This window comes from Heterodontus francisci, chromosome 12 (genome assembly GCF_036365525.1).
Source record: "Heterodontus francisci isolate sHetFra1 chromosome 12, sHetFra1.hap1, whole genome shotgun sequence".
Taxonomy (NCBI): domain Eukaryota; kingdom Metazoa; phylum Chordata; class Chondrichthyes; order Heterodontiformes; family Heterodontidae; genus Heterodontus; species Heterodontus francisci.
Genome location: NC_090382.1, coordinates 36,444,390 through 36,465,377, shown reverse-complemented (window position 1 = coordinate 36,465,377; position 20,988 = coordinate 36,444,390). Strand labels below are relative to the sequence as shown.

General features: G+C 43.5%; 1 protein-coding gene across 1 annotated transcript in view; it reads right to left on the bottom strand.

Moving 5' to 3' along the window:
• LOC137375821 (AT-rich interactive domain-containing protein 5B-like) overlaps window positions 1-20,988 on the bottom strand; it is a 128,160-nt gene that overhangs the window by 20,045 nt on the left and 87,127 nt on the right. Inside the window, 2 exon segments of the mRNA XM_068043322.1 lie at window positions 3,087-3,184; window positions 3,927-3,979. Coding sequence (XP_067899423.1) covers window positions 3,087-3,184; window positions 3,927-3,979 — 151 coding nt within the window.

The following is a 20,988-nucleotide window of genomic DNA, read 5'->3' as shown; positions in this document are numbered from 1 at the left end:
TCCCCTTCCCTCACAGGCCACGTACAGCACACTCCTCTCCCCTACCCTCCAGGCCACATACAGCACACTCCTCTCCCCTTCCCTCACAGGCCACGGACAGCACACTCCTCTCCCCTTCCCTCCAGGCCACGTACAGCACACTCCTCCCCTCTTCCCTCACAGGTCACGTACAGCACACTCCTCCCCTCTTCCCTCACAGGTCACGTACAGCACACTCCTCTCCCCTTCCCTCCAGGCCACGTACAGCACACTCCTCCCCTCTTCCCTCACAGGTCACGTACAGCACACTCCTCTCCCCTTCCCTCACAGGCCACGTACAGCACACTCCTCCCCTCTTCCCTCACAGGTCACGTACAGCACACTCCTCTCCCCTTCCCTCACAGGTCACGTACAGCACACTCCTCTCCCCTTCCCTCCAGGCCACGTACAGTACACTCTTGTCCCCTTCCCTCCAGGCCACGTACAGCACACTCATGTCCCCCTCCCTCACAGGCCACGTACAGCACACTCCTCTCCCCTTCCCTCCAGGCCACGTACAGCACACTCATGTCCCCCTCCCTCACAGGCCACGTACAGCACACTCCTCTCCCCTTCCCTCCAGGCCACGTACAGCACACTCCTCTCCCCTTCCCTCCAGGCCACGTACAGCACACTCCTCTCCCCTTCCCTCCAGGCCACGTACAGCACACTCCTCTCCCCTTCCCTCCAGGCCACGTACAGCACACTCCTCTCCCCTTCCCTCCAGGCCACGTACAGCACACTCCTCTCCCCTTCACTCCAGGCCACGTACAGCACACTCCTCTCCCCTTCACTCCAGGCCACGTACAGCACACTCCTCTCCCCTTCCCTCCAGGCCACGTACAGCACACTCCTCTCCCCTTCCCTCCAGGCCACGTACAGCACACTCCTCTCCCCTTCCCTCCAGGTCACGTACAGCACACTCCTCTCCCCTTCCCTCCAGGCCACGTACAGCACACTCCTCTCCCCTTCCCTCCAGGCCACGTACAGCACACTCCTCTCCCCTTCCCTCCAGGTCACGTACAGCACACTCCTCTCCCCTTCCCTCCAGGCCACGTACAGCACACTCCTCTCCCCTTCCCTCCAGGCCACGTACAGCACACTCCTCTCCCCTTCCCTCCAGGTCACGTACAGCACACTCCTCTCCCCTTCCCTCCAGGCCACGTACAGCACACTCCTCTCCCCCCTCCCTCCAGGCCACGTACAGCACACTCCTCTCCCCTACCCTCCAGGCCACGTACAGCACACTCCTCTCCCCATCCCTCCAGGCCACATACAGCACACTCATGCCCCCCTCCCTCACAAGCCACGTACAGCACACTCCTCTCCCCTTCCCTGCAGTCCACGTACAGCACACTCCTCTCCCCTTCCCTCCAGGCCACGTACAGCACACTCCTCTCCCCTTCCCTCCAGGCCACATACAGCACACTCACGTCCCCCTCCCTCACAGGCCACGTACAGCACACTCTTGTCCCCTTCCCTCACAAGCCACGTACAGCACACTCCTCTCCCCTTCCCTGCAGTCCACGTACAGCACACTCCTCTCCCCTCCCTCCAGACCACTATATAAATACAAGTTCTTTTTTCTTAAAGAGACCCCCAGAAATGTGCTCCTATCCTCTAAATTTGTTGTTTCTTACTTTCGGTAGTTATTGTTATTTACCTGATAACATCAACATCATTACTACGACAAATGCAGAATAGGCTCACTCTGATGTTGTCATGAATTCTGTGCCACTAACCAACGTTGAAGCAGTCAGAAAGAAAAAAAACAAACTTGCAGGACCTCAGGATATGCCTCAAAGCATTTCACAGCCAATGAGATATGTTGACGTGTAATGACGGTTGTATTGCAGGAAATTTGGCAGCCAGTTTGTGCAGAGCAAGGTCCCATGGACAGGAAAGAGATAAAAAACTAGATAATCTGTTTTAGTTATGCTGGCTGAGAGTTAAATGTTGAGCTAGACTCTTGAAAGAGCTCCTCTGTTCTTCAAATATTACCACCTCGAGAGGGTAGACGTGACCTCAGTTTTACGTCACATTTGAAAGACGACACCTCTGGCAATGCAGCACACCCTAACTACGGCACTGAAGTGCCAGCCGAGATTATAGGCTTAAGTCTCTGGAGTAGGTCTTGAACCCATGATCTTCTGACTCAGAGGCAAGAGCGCTACCACTGAGCCAGCATGATACCTAAATTAATAAATTGTCTTAAAAGGCAATTCACTAATTGCATGAAAAAGTGGGATATCGAAGAGCGTGGGGAGTGAGCAGCAGAACGAATTAGCTTGTGCAGAAAAACTGGATTACAGATTTGGGCTGAAAGGCCAAACTCTGTTTTGAATTCTTGAGATTCTATATTGAGAGACATGAACTGTTAATCATTGTAAACCTTCTGGTATGGGGAAGCACATCCTGAAGAACTGGATTCTAAAGGTGTACTCCAATCAAATTATTGTTCTTACTTCATTAGTCATTCCAGTAAGAATATTACAGTATCATGTAGGAATTTTATTCTGTGCTAATGAGCAATCTCATGGAATGTGAGAAAGGGTGGAGAGAAGAAAGGAGTGTTGTGTATGTGGCCTGTGAGGGAGGAAGAGGAGAGGACTGACTATGAACCCACAGGAGAAAGATTATATTCTAGCACACTATACCACTTACATCCCTAGAGACAGGTTGCCTCCATCTTTTCTGAAGCTGAACCCAAAGGTTTTCTACTGCACTGTGCCAAAAACTGGATTCACACTGCAGAAGCTCAATTTACTTTGGGCCTTTTCGGGTGGCAGAACAATACTTATGTGCCTCTATCCCTAGAGGTGAAAGCTGTAACAGATTAGCCAGGAAACCCGCAGCATCTCCACTTGCGTAGATAAAAACCTACATGCCTGGGTACAAGACAGGGCTAAAGACTTCTTTCATCAACTCCACACCACCTCATTAAGCTCAGGTACAATAGCCATTGCTCTGGTATCAGATTCTGTCCATTGCCTGAGGAAGCTGAGAGTTTTCACTGAGAGCTGGAGTTTTAAGAATGCATGCTGGCAGTGAGGTGCAATGTACTCTACCTCTCGTAGTGTCTCCTGGTACAAGTAGCAGCGCTAGTGCTCCCTGGGTTACCACCAAGCTCATCATAGATGTGTTTCCACAACCGACGGGCAGTTACCTGCAACAAGAAAGTAGTGGTCTTTATTAAAAGGTCCTGACAACTTAAAAAAAATTAAAAGCTGTATAAATGATAACTTTCAAATTTAAACTCAATTTTTCTCAAAATATTGACAAAAGTTTGAATGGGGAGTTAGATACAACAGACTGTGGCTTAGTATGACCCTCACGTGTATCATTGGTAGTTCATCAGCTGAACCTGCCTTCCCTTTCGAATGTAAAATCTTTAGGATCTTACAGCAGAATGGATAATTACTCTATACCCAGAGTTAATAGATACTCAGTGAAGGAATCAAGTTCAGTAAATACCACAGCTGCACCAGATTGAATACACTGAAGCAGGTCGGACCATGGAAGGGTACTTTACACGTCCAGGGAGGCTGAAACAGGACACAGATCGCGTTGGAATGCCCCATTACATTGTGGAAGCGGAGAGGGAATGAGAATGGGAAAGCAGGATTCAGGATGATTTCATATTTGGCGATCAGACAACATGGACAAAATTGTTAAGGAAAAATGCCCTAAAGATACAACATGGGGACTAATGCATCAGGGAGGAAAATCCGTCTTAAGTGAGGATGGAGGATTCGAATATTAGGTAACTCCTCCAAAGTGAACATAGATTTCTGAATTCAGCAGCTTCTTCATTACACTATTAATGAGTTCCAAGAACCATTTATTTCAAAACTAGTTACATAGACATGTTTTAACAGCTCAGAGAAAATAAGAGGAAGGATACTTACTGCCTCATATCCTCCAAGCTGTTGTGTAACAGTGAACATTATGAACAGATCAACTGGTGAAAAAAAAGAATGCATGTCAGAGTGGGTGAGCAGTGAATTTTTAGAAATGATGAATTCAATACTATCTATTCACTGACTACATTTAGAATGCACATCCTATGGGATACACCCCTTGAACTCAAACACAGGCATGGAAAAGTTATTTAGATGCCATGGATTTTATTTTAGGGATTGCCGACAATTAAACAGCTACATTTTTGAACATCACAGTGCAAAACCAACCCCAGATTTGACACAATTAGCACTAATGCAGCTACGTAACTCCAAAAGAACCACACACCTTTTGTGGGGGAAAATCAGTTCGGTTACCTTGGCTGTGGAGAGAAAGTGACGTAGTTTTGCATTAATTATACTTGACCTGATCTGACTCAATAGTCAAGTAGAAAAATGTCCCTACAATAGTTTTCATTTTAAAGAACTAAAGGAATATAAACTATACAAATGTTGGTAATTTTAGTGGCCTGCAGCAGTAAATGATTTCACTTTCAGAAATTTCCACACACTCAAGGTCACCCTTTACCTCGAAAATGAGTGTCAATATTAGAGTTTTAACATCTTCAAACTAAAGTTAATGCTGAAATCGAACTGTCCAGGGTTACTTTTAAAGGGCAGGAGTGCAAGACCCACCAGCAGGGTTCCTTTTAATAATCAAATCAGCTGAATAGACTGAGATTGCAATGAAAATGACAAAGCTAAAATGGTCTTGGTTAATTGTGTGATCGAGTGATATTAGTTACAAAAATGGCCAAATATCAAGAACAATAAACCTGCTGCCAGTGCTAAAAGAATGTGTGTTACAAGGCCCAGTCAGTATTCATAAGGTAATGGAATCAAAATGTTTTGTTCAAACAGATTGGAATTCCTTGATTAATTATAAAAAGGACAAGCTGTCTTGGTCAGGACTGTGGTACATTTTTGTGAGAGCTAATTTTTATTTGATAGATAACAAATGACAGTGCACCTCTTGACATGTTTTGTTTGAAGTCACATGTGGATATATTATGACCATGCACCAAAGCAACTCTGAAGTGCTGCCAGCTGCACTGGAAAAGGTTCAAAGTCAAACACCCATTACGCATCCTCCTCTATAGGCATCACGTCCTGCTCTGTTAGTTGATGACTAAACTGTTACATTGTCATACAATAGGATTGGTCAGTTTTTATCATTTTCCCATCACTCTCTGTGCCTCAGGAAATCCTGCCCTCTTACTCAGTCTCATCTTTGCTCTATTTGATGAAGCCTGGATATGTGCTAATTTAGAAGAGACAAATCCATTCTCACCCAGTATGCATTAAGTGTGTGCCTGTGCTTTTCCCTCCATGTTGGGAACAAGAGTAGACCATTCAGCATCTTGATCCTGTTCTGCCATTCAATCAGATTGTGGTTAATCTGAAGCTCACTTCCATTTACCCACCTTTGATTCATATCCTTTGATAAGTTTACCTCACAAATATTCATCAACCCCAACCCTGAAGCTGTCAATTGATCCAGCAACCCACAGCCTTTTGGCTGACTGAATATTAAACTTGCACCACCCTTTGTGTGAAAATAAGGTTCCTAATTTCACTGCTGATTGGCATAGTTTTAATTGTAATTATAAGATTGTGCCCCCTTGTTCTGAATTCCCCCACCAGAGGAAATAGTTTCTCTGTATCTTCCCTATCTAAGCCCACTATGAATTTAAGCACCTCAATTAGATTGTCCCTCAATCTTCTAAATTCAAGGGAACACTAGTGAACCAATGCTCCATAGAAACATAGAAAATAGGAGGAGTAGGCCATTCGGCCCTTCGAGCCTGCTCCGCCATTCATTATGATCATAGCTGATCATCCAACTCAGTAGCCTGTTCCTGCTTTCGCCCCATACCCTTTGATCCCTTTAGACCCAACAGCTATAACTAACTCCTTCTTGAAAACATACAATATTTTGGCCTCAACTGCTTTCTGTGGTAGCAAATTCCACAGACTCACCACTCTCTGGGTGAAGAAATTTCTCCTCATCTCAAACCTGAAAGGTTTACCCCATATCCTTAGACTATGAACCATGGTTCGGGACTCCGCCACCATTGGGAGCATCCTTCCTGCATCTACCCTGTCAAGTCCTGTTAGAATTTTATCGGTTTCTAGGAGATCCCCCCTCACTCTTCTGAACTTCAGCGAATATAATCTAACCGACTCAATCTCTCCTCATCCGTCAGTCCGGCCATCCCAGGAATCAGTCTGGTAAACCTTCGCTGCACTCTCTATAGCAGGAACATCCTTCTTCAGATAAGGAGACCAAAACTGCACACAAGATTCCAGGTGTGGCCTCACCAAGACCCTGTATAACTGCAACAAGACATCCCTGCTCCTGTACTCGAATCCTCTTAAGAGTCATAGAGTCGTACAGTATAGAAACAGGCCCCTCGGTCCACCGCTGCCATGCCGACCATAATGCCTATCTATACTAATCCCACCTGCCTGCATTAATTCCATATCCTTGCTCATTCAAGTACCTGTCCAGATGCCTCTTAAATGTTGCTACTGTTCCTGCCTCCACCACCTCCTCAGGCAGCTCATTCCAGATACCCACTATTCTTTGTGTGAAAAGTTTACCCCTTTGATCCCCTTTAAACCTCCTCCCTCTCACCTTAAATCTATGCCCTCTAGTTTTAGTCACCCCTACCATGGGAAACAGACTCTGGCTATCTACCCTATCTATGCCTCTCATAATTTTATATACATCTATCATGTCCCCTCTCAGCCTCCTTCGCTCCAGGGAAAACAGACCCAGCCTATCCAATCTCTCTTTCTAACTCAAGCCCTCCAAACCAGGCAACATCCTTGTGAATTTATTCTGCACCCTCTCTAGCTTAATCACATCTTTCCTGTAGTGCGGCGACCAGAACTGCACACAAATGCGGCCTAACCAACGTTATGTACAACTGTAACATGACGTCCCAACTCTTGTACTCAATGCCTTGGCCGATGAAGGCAAGCATGCCATCCGCCTTCTTCACCACCCTGTCTACCTGTGTTGCCACTTTCAGGGAACTATGTACTTGCACCCCAAGGTCTCTCTGCTCAACAACACTCCCCAGGGCCCTGCCATTCACTGTATATGTCCTGCCCTGGTTTAACTTCCCAAAATGCATCACTTCACACTTTTCCGCGTTAAATTCCATTTGCCAATCTCTTGCCCACTTTCCCAGTTGATCTATATCCTGTTGTAACCTTAGACAACCTTCTTCACTGTCCACTATACCACCAATTTTGGTGTAATCTGCAAACTTACTAATCATGCCCCCTACATTCACATCCAAGTCATTAATATCAATGACAAACAACAGAGGGCCCAGCACCGCTCCCTGCGGCACACCACTGGTCCCCGGCCTCCAATCTGAAAAAACAAGCCTCCACTACCACCCTCTCCTCCTATCACCAAGCCAATTTTGTATCCAATTTGCTAGCTCACCCTGGATCCCATGTGTTCGAACCTTCTGGACCAGCCTACCATGCGGGACCTTGTCAAAGGCCTTGCTAAAGTCCATGTAGATAACGTCCATCACCCTGCCTTAGTCAATCCTCTTGGTCACCTCCTCGAAAAACTCAATCAAATTCGTGAGACATGATTTCCAAATGCCTTTCCAAATGCATATAAATCCTGTTTCTCAGAATCCCTTCCAATAACTTTACCACCACTGATGTAAGGCTCACCGGCCTGTAGTTCCCAGGCTTATCCCTGCTGCCCTTCTTAAATAAAGGCACAACATTAGCTATCTTCCAGTCTTCCAGTACCTCACCCCTGGCTAACGATGATACAAAAATCTCTGCCAGGGCCCCAGCAATATCCTTGCTTCCCATAGCATCCTAGGATACACCTGGTCAGGCCCTGGGAATTTATCCACCTTAATGCGCTTTAAAACCTCTAACACCTCCTCATTTGTAATGTTGATATGCTCCAGGATATCGCTGTTCCCTCCCTTGAACTCACTAGCTTCCATGACCTTCGCCACCGTAAATACGGACGAGAAATATTCATTTAAGACCCGCCCATTTCCCGTGGCTCCACACATAGATTGCCACACTGATCCTTAAGGGGACCTACTCTCTCCCTAGCTACCTTTTTACTCTTAATATACTTATAGAATCTTTTAGGATTCTCCTTTATCTTATCTGCCAGGGAAATCTCATGGCCCCTTTTCGCCCTCCTAATTTCCTTCTCGCTATGAAGGCCAACATAGCGTTTGACTTTTTTACCACCTGTTGCACCTGCATGCTTACCTTCAGCGACTGGTGTACGAGAACACCCAGGGCTCACTGCATATTCCCTCTCAGTTTATAGCCAGATAATAATCTGCCTCCCTGTTTTTGCAACCACTGTTTTGCTAATCCCTCTAACTTTTATTTGTTGTGCGTAGCTTGTTTGTTGCACTGCATGGTCCATTTAGGATTTCTGTACAGCCCTGCACTTGGGTATCTTAAAGGGAACATTGGTTGTACGTCCTGGAATGCTGCACGACCATGCAGCTTGGAGGGAACATAGTAGCTGATTGCTTAAGTAGTTCATCTTGCCAGTACAATTCAGTAATTTGCGTCAGTGCTGGTATCCATGTTGATATATATTCTTTGCCTTATTCAGGTAAAGAGAAGGTAACAATGTAGTGGAGAAGTCAGGGTCCAGTCTATGCTTCTAGAAACATCTCATTCTAAGAACGATACCCTGTTGGATGCCAGAACTGAGCATGTAGCAAACTGACCTCGTGAGAATTTGTGTTGCACCATTTTCCAATTTTGATCTGAGTTCAACTGAAAGTATGCTGAAAATGTTGAAGCTTAGAGATGGCCAGCAATGCAATCTCATGTTAGACAAACACAGCAGCACCACAATCCAATGGTGTGGAAGCAGTCAGATTGTAAGGTTCTTTTTTTACATTGGCAGATTGCATTTTTATACCTGCAACAGTTTGGACCCACACCCGTGTGGGAGAAGTGCGACGTGGGTCATGCATGGAGTTCCTGCACCTGTGAGTTACCAATCTTGGGCATACCTGCTGCTTAGGAAGTGCTACATAGAGACCAGGAGGTTCTTGCATGACAAAGGCTTGAACACTGCAGGGACAGTTGGTTCAGGCTACTCTTGAACACATGCCAGCTACCAGAGACCTGAGAGTCAGTTACCTGTCCAACCTCTGAGCTGGCAACGAAGCAGGGGGAGAATACATTTTCACAATTATAAATCCAGTTTGAAAACAGTAAACTTCATGTTAAACTGGATTGTACCAGCAGAGAAACAACATAGCATTTCTCTCCTCCTCCCCCAATTATTTGGGAGGGTAATATGATGCTACATTATGGGTGTTGATATTAATGCCAAAAAGCACTGGATTAACAGCTAACCTGCCAATACAGGCGCTGACAGGATTGGTTCGTCCAACTGCTCTGAATGAAACAAAGTTGTTCCAACTATGGCAAAACCACCTTGTAACACAGCTAGGCATGAGTACAACACCTGGAGTAGCCCAGTCTGGAACATCTTCCTTCTCACCAGTCACAGCACTCACACCTGGCTGCTCAACAGAATTACAGAAAAACTAATCCATCAGATTAATACTAGACCTCTATTGACTATTAGTTCCAGCTATAAATTACTGCAGCTTGTGTGCAGGGACTTATTAGGTGGGAGCTCACAAGCAAGACAGTCCCCAATTTCCACATCTGCAGTAAATGTCTCTGGCTTGAGAAACTCCAGCTCAGTCTTTGAGCTGGTGTGCAAGGTTGAGGCACTTTGACACATAAGGGAGGAAGAGGATTTTTTTGGATAGTTTTTAACCACGTAACAGTCTCACCTCAGAGAAAAGCAGAGATGCAGGAAGGGGAGTGTGTGACTATTAGTCAGTAGAGTAAAGGGAACCAAAAGGAGATGGAGAAGGAGACACCGTTGCTGTCCAATGGGCACAATGTACTAGCTGCTTGTGAGGATAAGGATGCAGGCTGCGGGCTAGACAGCACATTGAGCAGGAAGCAGTCCAAGAGCAGAATAGAAAGGTTCCAGCCATAGGAGATTCGATAATTAGAGGGATAAATAGTGTCCTCTGCAGTTGCAACTGAGGGTCCAGAAGGATGTGTTACCTACCTGGTGCAAAGGTAAAGGGCATCTCCAAGTAACTGAAGAGGAATTTGGAAAGGGACTGGGAAGATCCAGTTGTCATGGTCCATATTTGGACCAATAACATAGGGAAGAAAAGGGAGAAGGTGTTGCTAAGGAAATATCAAAAGTTAGGAACTGAATTTTTTAAAAAAAGGATCTCATAGGTGGTAATCTCAGGATTACTGCCCCAGCCATTAACTAATTGGCATAGGCATATGCAGATCAGCAAGGTAAATGTGTGGCTGAAAGGGTGTGGGAAAGAAGGGGTTCCAATTCATAAGCAACTGGTACCAATATGGGGACAGGAAGCAGCTGTACCAATGGGATAGGCTCCACTTGAACAGGAATGAAACCAATGTCCCAGCTGAAAGGACAAATAGGGCTGTCACTAGGATTTTAAACTAGTAAGATGGAAGGGCCTGATGAAAATAACATTAGTCTGATGGTAAACCAAATAGATGAGAGTAAAGGTCAGACCAAGATATGGAACAAGGGTAACAAACAGCCAGGGAACAAATGCAGTTATGAAACGGAAGTATGTTTGAAAAGGACCTGTTAAAAATAAAGCGAAAGAAACAATTACTAAGATAAATTAAACTGCCTGTACAACAATGAAGTTCTAAAATAAAGTGGGGGAATAAGAAGGGCCAAATGGCGCCCTTCTTTGTTATAACCATTCTTATGATTCTAGAGGCAATAATCCATAGTGAGGAACCAGACATAATAGGAATAACTAAAATAAGGCTATGTAAAGAACAGGACTGTCAACTAAATATTGCAGGTTATAACTCTTCAGAAAGGACATGGAAGGAGGAGGGGTATAGGGCAGCTATACTAATTAGAGATCACATAATGGCAGCAGGAAAAAAATGGGACATCACTAACAGAAGGTTAGAAACAGAATTCATAGAGATTGAAATAAAAGATAAAGAATCACTCAGGCTAATAGGGATACAACACAGAGAACCTAAAAGTGGAAAGGAGACAGAGGAAGAAATACGTAAACAACTTTGTGAAATGAGTAAAAGACATAGAATAACAATCATGGGAGACTTTAACTACCCCCAAATAAGCTGGTAAAGGGAGACATCAAAAGGAATACAGGGAATGGAATATTTACAATGTGTATAAGACTTCTTTTCTTACTTGGTATGTAAAATAAAATCCAAGAAAGGGAGCACTGCTGGATCTAATAATAGGAAATGAACCAGAATTGATAAGAGACGTAAGCATAGTGGAACATTTAGGCAATAGCTATCACAACAGAGTGAAGTTTCAGGTAAAGATTTAGAAGGACAGAAGTAAAACAAAGATCAAATTGGGAAAAAAGCTGATTTTAGGGGGATGTGAACAGAACAAGGGAAAATAAACTGGAACAATTTACTGACCAAGAAATAGAACAGCAGTGGGAAACATTGAAAAGTACGAGATAAATATATCTGACTAAAAATAACAAGAGCAAACCAGCCAGTAATGAAACACTGAGCTTCCGGTTGCTTGACATTTCAACACTCCCTCCTGCTCTCATTTCTGTCCTGGGATTGCTGCAGTGTTCCAGTGAACATCAACGCAAGCTCGAGGAACAGCATCTCATCTACCAATTAGGCACACTACAGCCTGCCGGACTGAACATTGCGTTCAATAATTTCAGAGCATGACAGCCCCCCATTTTACTTTCATTTTTAGTTGTTTATTCTTTTTTCTTTTTTACATTTTTAACAACCTTTTTTTGCATTTATTTCATTTCATCTTAGTTTGTTCATTTTGCATACCCACTGTTTTTTTTCATGTTTGCACTTGTTGCTGTTCAATATTCAGTCCGTTAACACCTTTTCTGTACTAATGCTTTGTCTTTCAACACACTATTAACATATGGTTTGCCTTTGCTCCATGACCTTTTGGTCAGCTATATGGCCTTGTCCAATCTACACCTTCTCCTTTGTTATCTCTTGCCCCACCCCCACCTCACTTGCTTATAACCTGTGACATTTTTAATATTTGTCAGTTCCGAAGAAGGGTCACTGACCCGAAACGTTAACTCTGCTTCTCTTTCCACAGATGCTGCCAGACCTGCTGAGTGGTTCCAGCATTTCTTGTTTTTATTTCAGTAATGAAGCACCATGGATGAATAAAAAAAAGGCAAAATCAAACCTGAAGTAAAACCATACACTAACTACATTGACAACAGAAAGAATGACAAAAGGAAACATGAAAAGATTGCGAATTAAGTCAAAAGGAAGGGAAAGAAAAGCTACAAAATTACATTATTAAGGAACATAAAAAGAGCTGGTAAAGTATTTCAGAGAAACAAAGAAAAATCAGGATAGGGATAGGCCCAAAAAGGGACACACATGATAAACTCACAGGCAATGACAATAAAATGGCCAAAATATTAAACAATTACTTTGCCTCAGTATTTACCAGAGAAACTAACATGGCAGGCAAAATATTAGGAGAAGGTATAAAGACACTGAAGACAGAAATGGGGAAGATAATTGATAAACTAATCAAACAGAGAGGATAGAACCTGTTGTCCAGATGGATTGCATCCGTGCATCTTGACAGAAGTTATGGAAGAGATAGTAGAGGCGTTATCACAAATATATAAAAATTAAATAGGAAAAGGGAATGGTGCTAGAGGATTGGTGGACAGCCAATATGATTCCTATATATAAAAAGGGAGATAGTTCCCTGGATTTGTTCTATTAACCAATTAGCTTATCAGTGGTAGGAAATATCATGGAATCCTTACTCAAATATGTAACAGAAATCGTCCAGAACCTAAATATATAATAAAGACTAATCAGCAGATTCCAAAGCAGAAGTTCATGCTTGAACAACTTTACTGAATTCTTTGAAGTATTAACAGGAAGGGTTGATATGGATAGTGTAGTAGACTTAATACATTTCAATTTCCAAAAAGCCCTTGATAAGGTACTCCAGAGTAGACTCGTGACTAAGATCAGAGCATGCGGAATCACAGGACATGCAGAGAATGGATAACAAGCTGGCTATGAAATAGAAAAGAGAGTGGAGATTTAAAGGTAGTTACTGAGATTGGCAAATGGTTGAAGTGATGTTCCACAAGGATTGGTGCAGGGACTATTATTGTTTATCGTTACATAAATGATTTGGACTCAGGAATCAGAAGTCCAATTTCAAAATTTGCAGATGACACCAAATTTGGGGGTGTAGTTGATAAAGGAGACTTACAACAAAATACAGGGAGACATTATTCAACTTGGAAAATAGTGGTACGGCCGAGGATGGAGGAGTGAATTGTCTTTCTCTAGTTCCACTTCTCCACGGGTCACAACATACATTTAAATGTTTTGCCCAGTTACTGATACGGCCAATTATATATTTCATCTATTTTAGTTTCAGAATAAAAAATCCGCCAACCAGGTTTCTTTAATAAACAACAAAATTATTAATGTATTCTAAAACGAGACTCATTCAATAAAGATGCAAAGCATATTTACTAACAGGTTGAAATATGAAAGTGTAAAAATATCCCCTTCTAAATAATCCAACACAGATGCACACACAGTGGTTAAACAAAAAGTAAAGCTTTCTCTGCAGGGATCAACTTTACAAAAAAACAAAAAATACTTTGGCCAAATACTTGTTAATTCTTGAAGAAAAAGGATAAGATATGGAATTTTCCAGATGGCACTTTGGTCTGGCATCCAGGTACACGTAGACAGGTGTCACTAGACACATGTTGTAGTCACTGGGATCTTTTCAGAAGCAGTTCATTCAGGAGATGTCAAGAGAAAGTCTTGCAGAAGCTTCTCAGGAGAAATGCTGCATCAGTTTCTCCAGTTCTCACTCTGGATTCTCAGGGTTTCTCAAAGAGATTGGTTGCCTCTCTCTCTTAGCAGGTTTACACCCCAATTGCCTATTCAAACAGTTCAAAAACAAAACCAACTCCTGACCACCATTCATCTAGACATGTCACTTCTCTATAAACAACTCCAACAGTCAGCAAGGTTCCTGCTGTTTACTTAGCTGATGACATCTGACTTCCAGTAAGTGTTTGTTTTTAAATAAAGTCCAAGTGTCCTTCCAGTGACCCCTCAGGTATTTCCACAGTTTTTGAACACAAGTCTTCAAAAAGTACTAACAATAGAAGCACATTCATGACACCTCCACCCTTGGAGGAATGAGACAACATTTTTAAACGTGCTTCATTATATAATGTGGACAAAAACAGAATATGAAAAAATATCAAAACGCATTTACACACTCATTGTCATTCACTCTTTACCTGTAACTAATACAGTTATGCGCTGTACTATCTTTGTACTCGATAACTCAAAGCAAAAGTTAAATTCTAGACAAGGCATCAGCAATTATATTGTTTTTCCCCGCAATATGGATAATCTTTAAGTGAAAGGGTGTAATAGTAAACTCCATCAAAATAGTCTGGCATTCTGGTTTTTGAGTTTATCCACAAAGGTTAGGGAGTTATGATCAGTATATAGCAGGGTCTCCCTGTAGCAGTGGCGGACATATACTTCAAAATGTTTAAGAGCGGGCAAGAAGCCCAAGGTTTCCTGTTCCACTGTAGAGTCTCTCATTTGGTGTCAATTTAGCTTTTTGGAAAAAATATTCCACTGGCCTTTCTATGACCGATTCATCATCTTGTACAGGAGTGCACCTATTCCCAAGTCACTAGCATCAATTGCTACCTTGAAGAGCTTAGTGAAATTTGGGGCAACCAACACTGTTCCATTGATCAAAATTGCTTTTAGCCTTTCAAAAGATGCTTGGCACTCCCCTGACCAAAATAACTTGGCTTTATTTTGTAGCAAATCTGTCAGTGGAGCAGTTATAGTGCTAAACTTTGGTACAAACTTGAGGTAGAAACCTCATAATTTCTCGTTTAGTCTTAGGGGCTGGGAACTCCACCAATGCTTGCACTTTCGCTGTTCTTGGCAACACTTGTCCTTACCCTACTTAATGCCCCAGGTAGGTTACCCACGCTTTCGCAAATTTCACTTTTGGCAAGGTTCATCACCAAATCAGCCGACTGCAATTTTCTAAACAGAGCTTCTAGTTGTTCCAAGTGGTCCTTCCAAGTGTCACCGTATACCAGCACATCATCAAGATAAACCACACAGTTAGGAACACTGGCTACCACTTGGTTCATTAGTCTCTGAAAAGTTGCTGGGGCATTTTTAGCCCAAATGGCATCATTTGGTATTGAAAATGGCATCATTCGACATTGCAAAAGACCATCTGGTGTGACAAAGGCCGATATTTCTTTAGTTAAAGGAACCTGCCAGTATCCCTTTAATGAATCTATTTTGGTAAGAAACATGGCACTGCCAATTCTGTCAATACAGTCTTCCAAGCGAGGATGAATGCAGCTCCAACACCACTCAGGAAGCTCAACACCATCTAGGTCAAAGCAGCCCGCTTGATTGGCACCCCATCCATGTTCTTAAACATTCACTCCCTCCTCCGCCGATGCACAGTGGCATCAGTGTGTACCATCTACAAGATGCACTGCAGCAACTCGCCACACCTCCTTCGACAGCATCTTCCAAACCCGCGACCTCTTCCACCTAGAAGATCATGGACAGCATGGGAACACCACCACCTGCAAGTTCCCCTTGAAGCAACACACCATCCCTGGATCAAAATCCTGGAACTCTCCCTAACAGCACTGTGGCTGTATCCACACCAGATGAACTGCAGCAGTCCAAGAAGGCAGCTCACCACCACCCTCTCAAGGGCAATTAGGGATGGACAACAAATGCTGACCTTGTCAGCAATGCCTACATCCCATGCAAGCATCTTGAAGTGTAAAAACATAACATTTTCTTCCCCTCTCCTCCCCTAATCGAAACACCTTTTAATAAAGACAATTTCCATCCACTTTTAACTTTGTAGCAGTGTCAGTCTGTACCCAAGCCTGCTGCCAGGTGAGGCAGTCACATCCTGGCATCAGAAATGGGATGTGATGAACTTCTCGGACACTGCGACAGATGCTGATGTCGACTCAACTAAATTCCTGGTTCACGTCTTCAGCATGTTGATAAGAAGGAATAACATCGAAGTAGCTACTATAGTGGTCCCCGAATGAATGAAATTCTGGCAGACTCCAAGGAAACATTTTTCACACAAGTGCTAGAATGAGTACAGCATAGACTGGGTAGAGCAGAAGAGATGGAAGCAGATAACTGGAGCAGTTCAACTGCTCCCACAGAGGACAGAGACAATACAAACTAAGCCCAAAAGCCAGCTGAGAACCTGGACAGTAATGAGGGCATCAGAACAATTCTTGACTTTATCTAAACAACACATTGGCCACCTATGGAATTGGACAACATATCTAGTACACGGTTTAGTGACAGAATTGAGGTATTATTTTACAATGATGGGTACTGAATGAGCCAAAGGCCACTACAAGTTAAAATGTAATGAAAATGTTTATTCTCAGAAGTTTGTTCCTGTATGTCAAGGTAAAGTAAATTCCACAGCACCTTAAATAAAAGCTAAAAATTTGTAACAAAAGTAAACTTCAAACTGAGGGAAATAATTTGGAACGTTTAGGGGAATAGATCAAACAACTTCTCAGGGTGAGGCCAAGAATTGAAATCTCGAGAAAAACATGAAGCTAGTACAACTTTAGATACCTTGACTAACCAAGGAGACACCTGGAAATAAAGGAGATAGTAACAGAGGAGCAAATTACTAGCCAGGGCACATTGGTCCAAATATACAAAACCATCCAATACATCTTGTACTATGTTCCACAAGGCCACTTTTGCTTAAGAATGAACGAAATTCCAGAATGTTCCATGCCATTTCAACCAGTGCCCACAGTAATTATTTACCTACGACTGTGGAGTTGCTGACTACTGCAGTGAGTTTGGGAGGGGAGAGAAAGAAGTACAATTACTAGTCCAGGTAGCTGTCAAAACCTATGCAGGCACAACATTTATTAACCAAGTACACGGAGTATGATCAAGAAGTCCAAATACCTTATGTTTGCACAGATGTTAACCCTTCCTCTATTTATGTTCAGATTAGTAGAGGGTCAGGCGTAGTCAGCTTGATTAGAGAGATAGTCCTGGGATTTGACCTCTACATGTTACCCCAGAGAATTCAAATCAGTTTGGTTACTATCTGAGTGAAGGCAAATAATAAACAGAAACTTGAACCATAGCATCATAGAATGGTTACAGCACAGAAGGAGGCCATTTAGCCTATCACGTCCATACCGGCTCTCTGCAAGAGCAACTCTGCTGGTTGCACTCTCTGTCCTTTCCTCGTAGCCCAGCAATGTTTACTCTTAAGGTGCTCATCTAATTCCCTTTTGAAGACCACAGTTGAACCTGCCTCCACCATACTCTCAGGCAGTGTTTTCCAGATCCTAACCACTCGATGCGTAAAAATATTTTTCCTCACGTCGCCATTTCTTCTTTTGCTTAAATTGGTGCCCTCTGGTTTTCAACCCTTCCACCAACGAGAATGGTTTCTCTCTATCTACTCTAGCTAGACCGCACAGGATTTTGAACATCTCTATCAAATCTCCTTTCAACCTTCTCTTATCTAATGAGAACAGCCCCAGCTTCTCCAATATAGCCTCATAACTTAAGTCTCTCAGCCCAAGAACCATTCTCGTAACATTTTCTGTGCCTTCTCCAAAGCCTTCACATCGTTCCTAAAGTGTGGTACCGTGAATTAAACACAATACTCCAGTTGAAGCTCGCTGTAAGGTTCACCATAACTTCCTTACCTTTGTACACGCTGACTCTATTTAATAAGCTCAGGATCTCGTTTCCCTTATTAACCACTTTCTCAACCTGCCCTGCTATCTTCAACGATTTGTGCACATTATACCTCCAGGTGACTCTGTTCCTGCACCCGCTTTAGAATTATACCCTTTAGATTCTATTACCTCTCCTTGTTCTTCCTACCAAAATGCATCACTTGACATTTCCCTGTACTAAATTTCATCTGCCACTTGTCCAGCCATTCCACCAACCTATCTACATTCTCTTGAAGTTTATTATCCTTCTCACAGTGCATAATACTTCCTAGTTTTGTCTCATCTGCAAATTTTGAAAAATTGTGCCCTGTACACTGAAGTCTAGGTCATTAATATATATCAAGAAAAGCAGGGGTCCTAGAGCCAACCCCTGGGGAACTCCACTGTATGTTTCTCAGACTGGAGGAAGGTAACCATTCACCAGTACTCCCTGTTTCCTGTCACTCAAACAACTTCATATCCATGCTGCCACTGTCCCCTTTATTCCATGGGTTTGACTTTGCTGACAAGCCTATTTTGGGGCATGTCAAACGCTTTTTGGAAGTCCATGTACACCACATCAACCGCATTACACTCATCAATCCTCTGTGTTACCCCATCAAAAAACTCAATGGAGGAGTGCAGGAGAACATGCCAGAGCAGCACCTAGGCATACCTAAAAATGAGGTGTCAACTCAGTGAAGTTACAACACAGGACTAATTACAAACAGCAGAAGCAGCATGTGATACAGAGCTAAGCAATCCAAAACCAAAGGATCAGATCAAAGCTCTGCAGTTCTGCCACATCCAGTCGTGAATGGTGGTGGACAATTGAACAACTAACAGGAGGAGGCGACTCCACAAATATCCCCATCCTCAATGAAGGAGGAGCCCAGCACATCAGTGCAGAAGAAAAGGCAGACACATTCGTAATCACCTTCAGCCAGAAATGCTGCGTGAATGATCGATCTTGGCCTCCTCCTAAGGTCCCCAGCATTACAGATGCCAGTCTTCAGCCAATCCGATTCACTCCATATGATATTAAGTAACGGCTGAAGACACTGAAATACTGAAAAGGCTATGGGTCCTGACAACATCCGGCTGTAGTACTGAAGACTTGTGCTCCAGAACTAGCCGTGCCCCTAGCCAAGCTGTTTCAGTACAGCTGCAACACCGGCATCTACTCAACAATCTGGAAAATTGCCCAGGTATGTCCTGTCCACAAAAATCAAGACAAATCCAATCCAATCAATTAACTCCCCCCACCCACCCCCCCATCTGTCTTCTCTCGATCATCAACAAAGTGATGGAAGGTGTCGTTGACAGTGCTATCAAGTGCCAAGTAAACAACAATAACCTGCTCACCGATGCTCAGTTTGGGTTCTGCCAGGGCCAGTTGGCTCCTGACCTCATTCCAGCCTTGGTTCAAGCATAGACAAAAGAGCTGAATTCAAGAGGTGAGGAGACAGTGATTTGCCCTGGATATCAACGCAGCATTTGACTGAGTATGGCATCAAGGAGCCCTAGCCAAACTGGAGTCATGGGAATCAAGGGGAAAACTTTCCACTGCTTGGAGTCATACCTAGCATGAAGGAAGATGGTTGTGGTTGTTGGGGGCCAATCAGCCCCAGGACATTGCTGCAGGAGTTCCTCAGGGTAGTGTCCTAGGCTCAACAACCTTCAGCTACTTCATAAACGACCTTCCCTACATTAAGGTCAGAAGCGGGGGCGTTCGCTGATGATTGTACCATGTTCAGGACCATTCGCAACTCGTCAGATACTGAAGCAGTCCGTGTCCATATGCAGCAAGACTTGGACAACATTTAGGCTTGGGCCAATAAGTGCCAAGTAACATTCGCACCATACGAGTGCCAGGCAATCATGATCTCCAAAAGGAGAGAATCTAACCATCTCCCCTTGACATTCAACAGCATTACCATCACTGAATCCTCCACCATCAACATCCTGGGAGTTATCATTGACCAGAAATTGAACTGGAGTAGCCACATAAATACTGTGGTTACAAGAGCAGATCAGACGTTGGGAATTCTGCAGCAAATAACCCACCTCCTGATTCCCCAAAGCCAGTCCACCATCTACAAGGCACAAGTCAGGAGTGTGATGGAATACTCTCCACTTGCCTGGATGGGTGCAGCTCCAACAACACTCAGGAAGCTAAACACTGTAGCAACTCACCACACCTCATTCAGTAATACCTTCCAAACCCGTGATCTCTTCCACCTAGAAGGACAAGGACAGCAGACGCATGGGAACACCACCATCTGCAAGTTCCCCACCGAGCCACACACCATCCTGACTTGGAAATATATCGACATTCCTTCACTGTTGCTGGATCAAAATCCTGAAACTCCTTCCCTAACAGCACTGTGAGTGTACCCGCACCAGATGGACTGCAGCAGTTCAAGAAGGCAACTCACCACCACCTTCTCAAGGGCAATTAGGGATGGGCAACAAATGCTGGCCTAGCCAGCGACGCCCACATCTCATGAAAGAATTTTTAAAAATCAAGTTAGTTAAACATGATTTGACTTTTAACAAATGCATGCTGGATTTCCTTAATTAATCAACACTTGTCCAAGTGACTATTTAATTTTGTCCCAGATTATCGTTTCAAAAAACTTTCCCACCAGCAAGGTTAAACTGACTAACCTGTAGTTGCTGGATTTAGCCTTGTACCTTTTTTTGAACAAATTATTCCAATTTATCCAGGACAGATCTGTTCTCACCCCACCGAAATTGGGCCTCCTCCAATGAATATTTTTTACTCTAGATTGCTCCTTGTCCTTTTCCACAAATAACCTAAATCTTATGTTACTATGATCACTGTTCCCTTAATGTTCCCTTACTGACACCTGATCCACTATCCCACCTCATTCACCAGCACCAGATACAGATCCAGCAATGTATCCTTCCTCGGGCCAGAAACATACTGATCAATAAAATTCACCTGAATGCACTTCAGAAATTCTTCTGCCCTTTACACTATTACTATTCCAGTCTACATTAGGATAATTTCCTTACAAATTTGCTCCTCCATGTCTTTCACTATTTGCTGGCCTATAGAATACACCCAGTAGTATAACAAC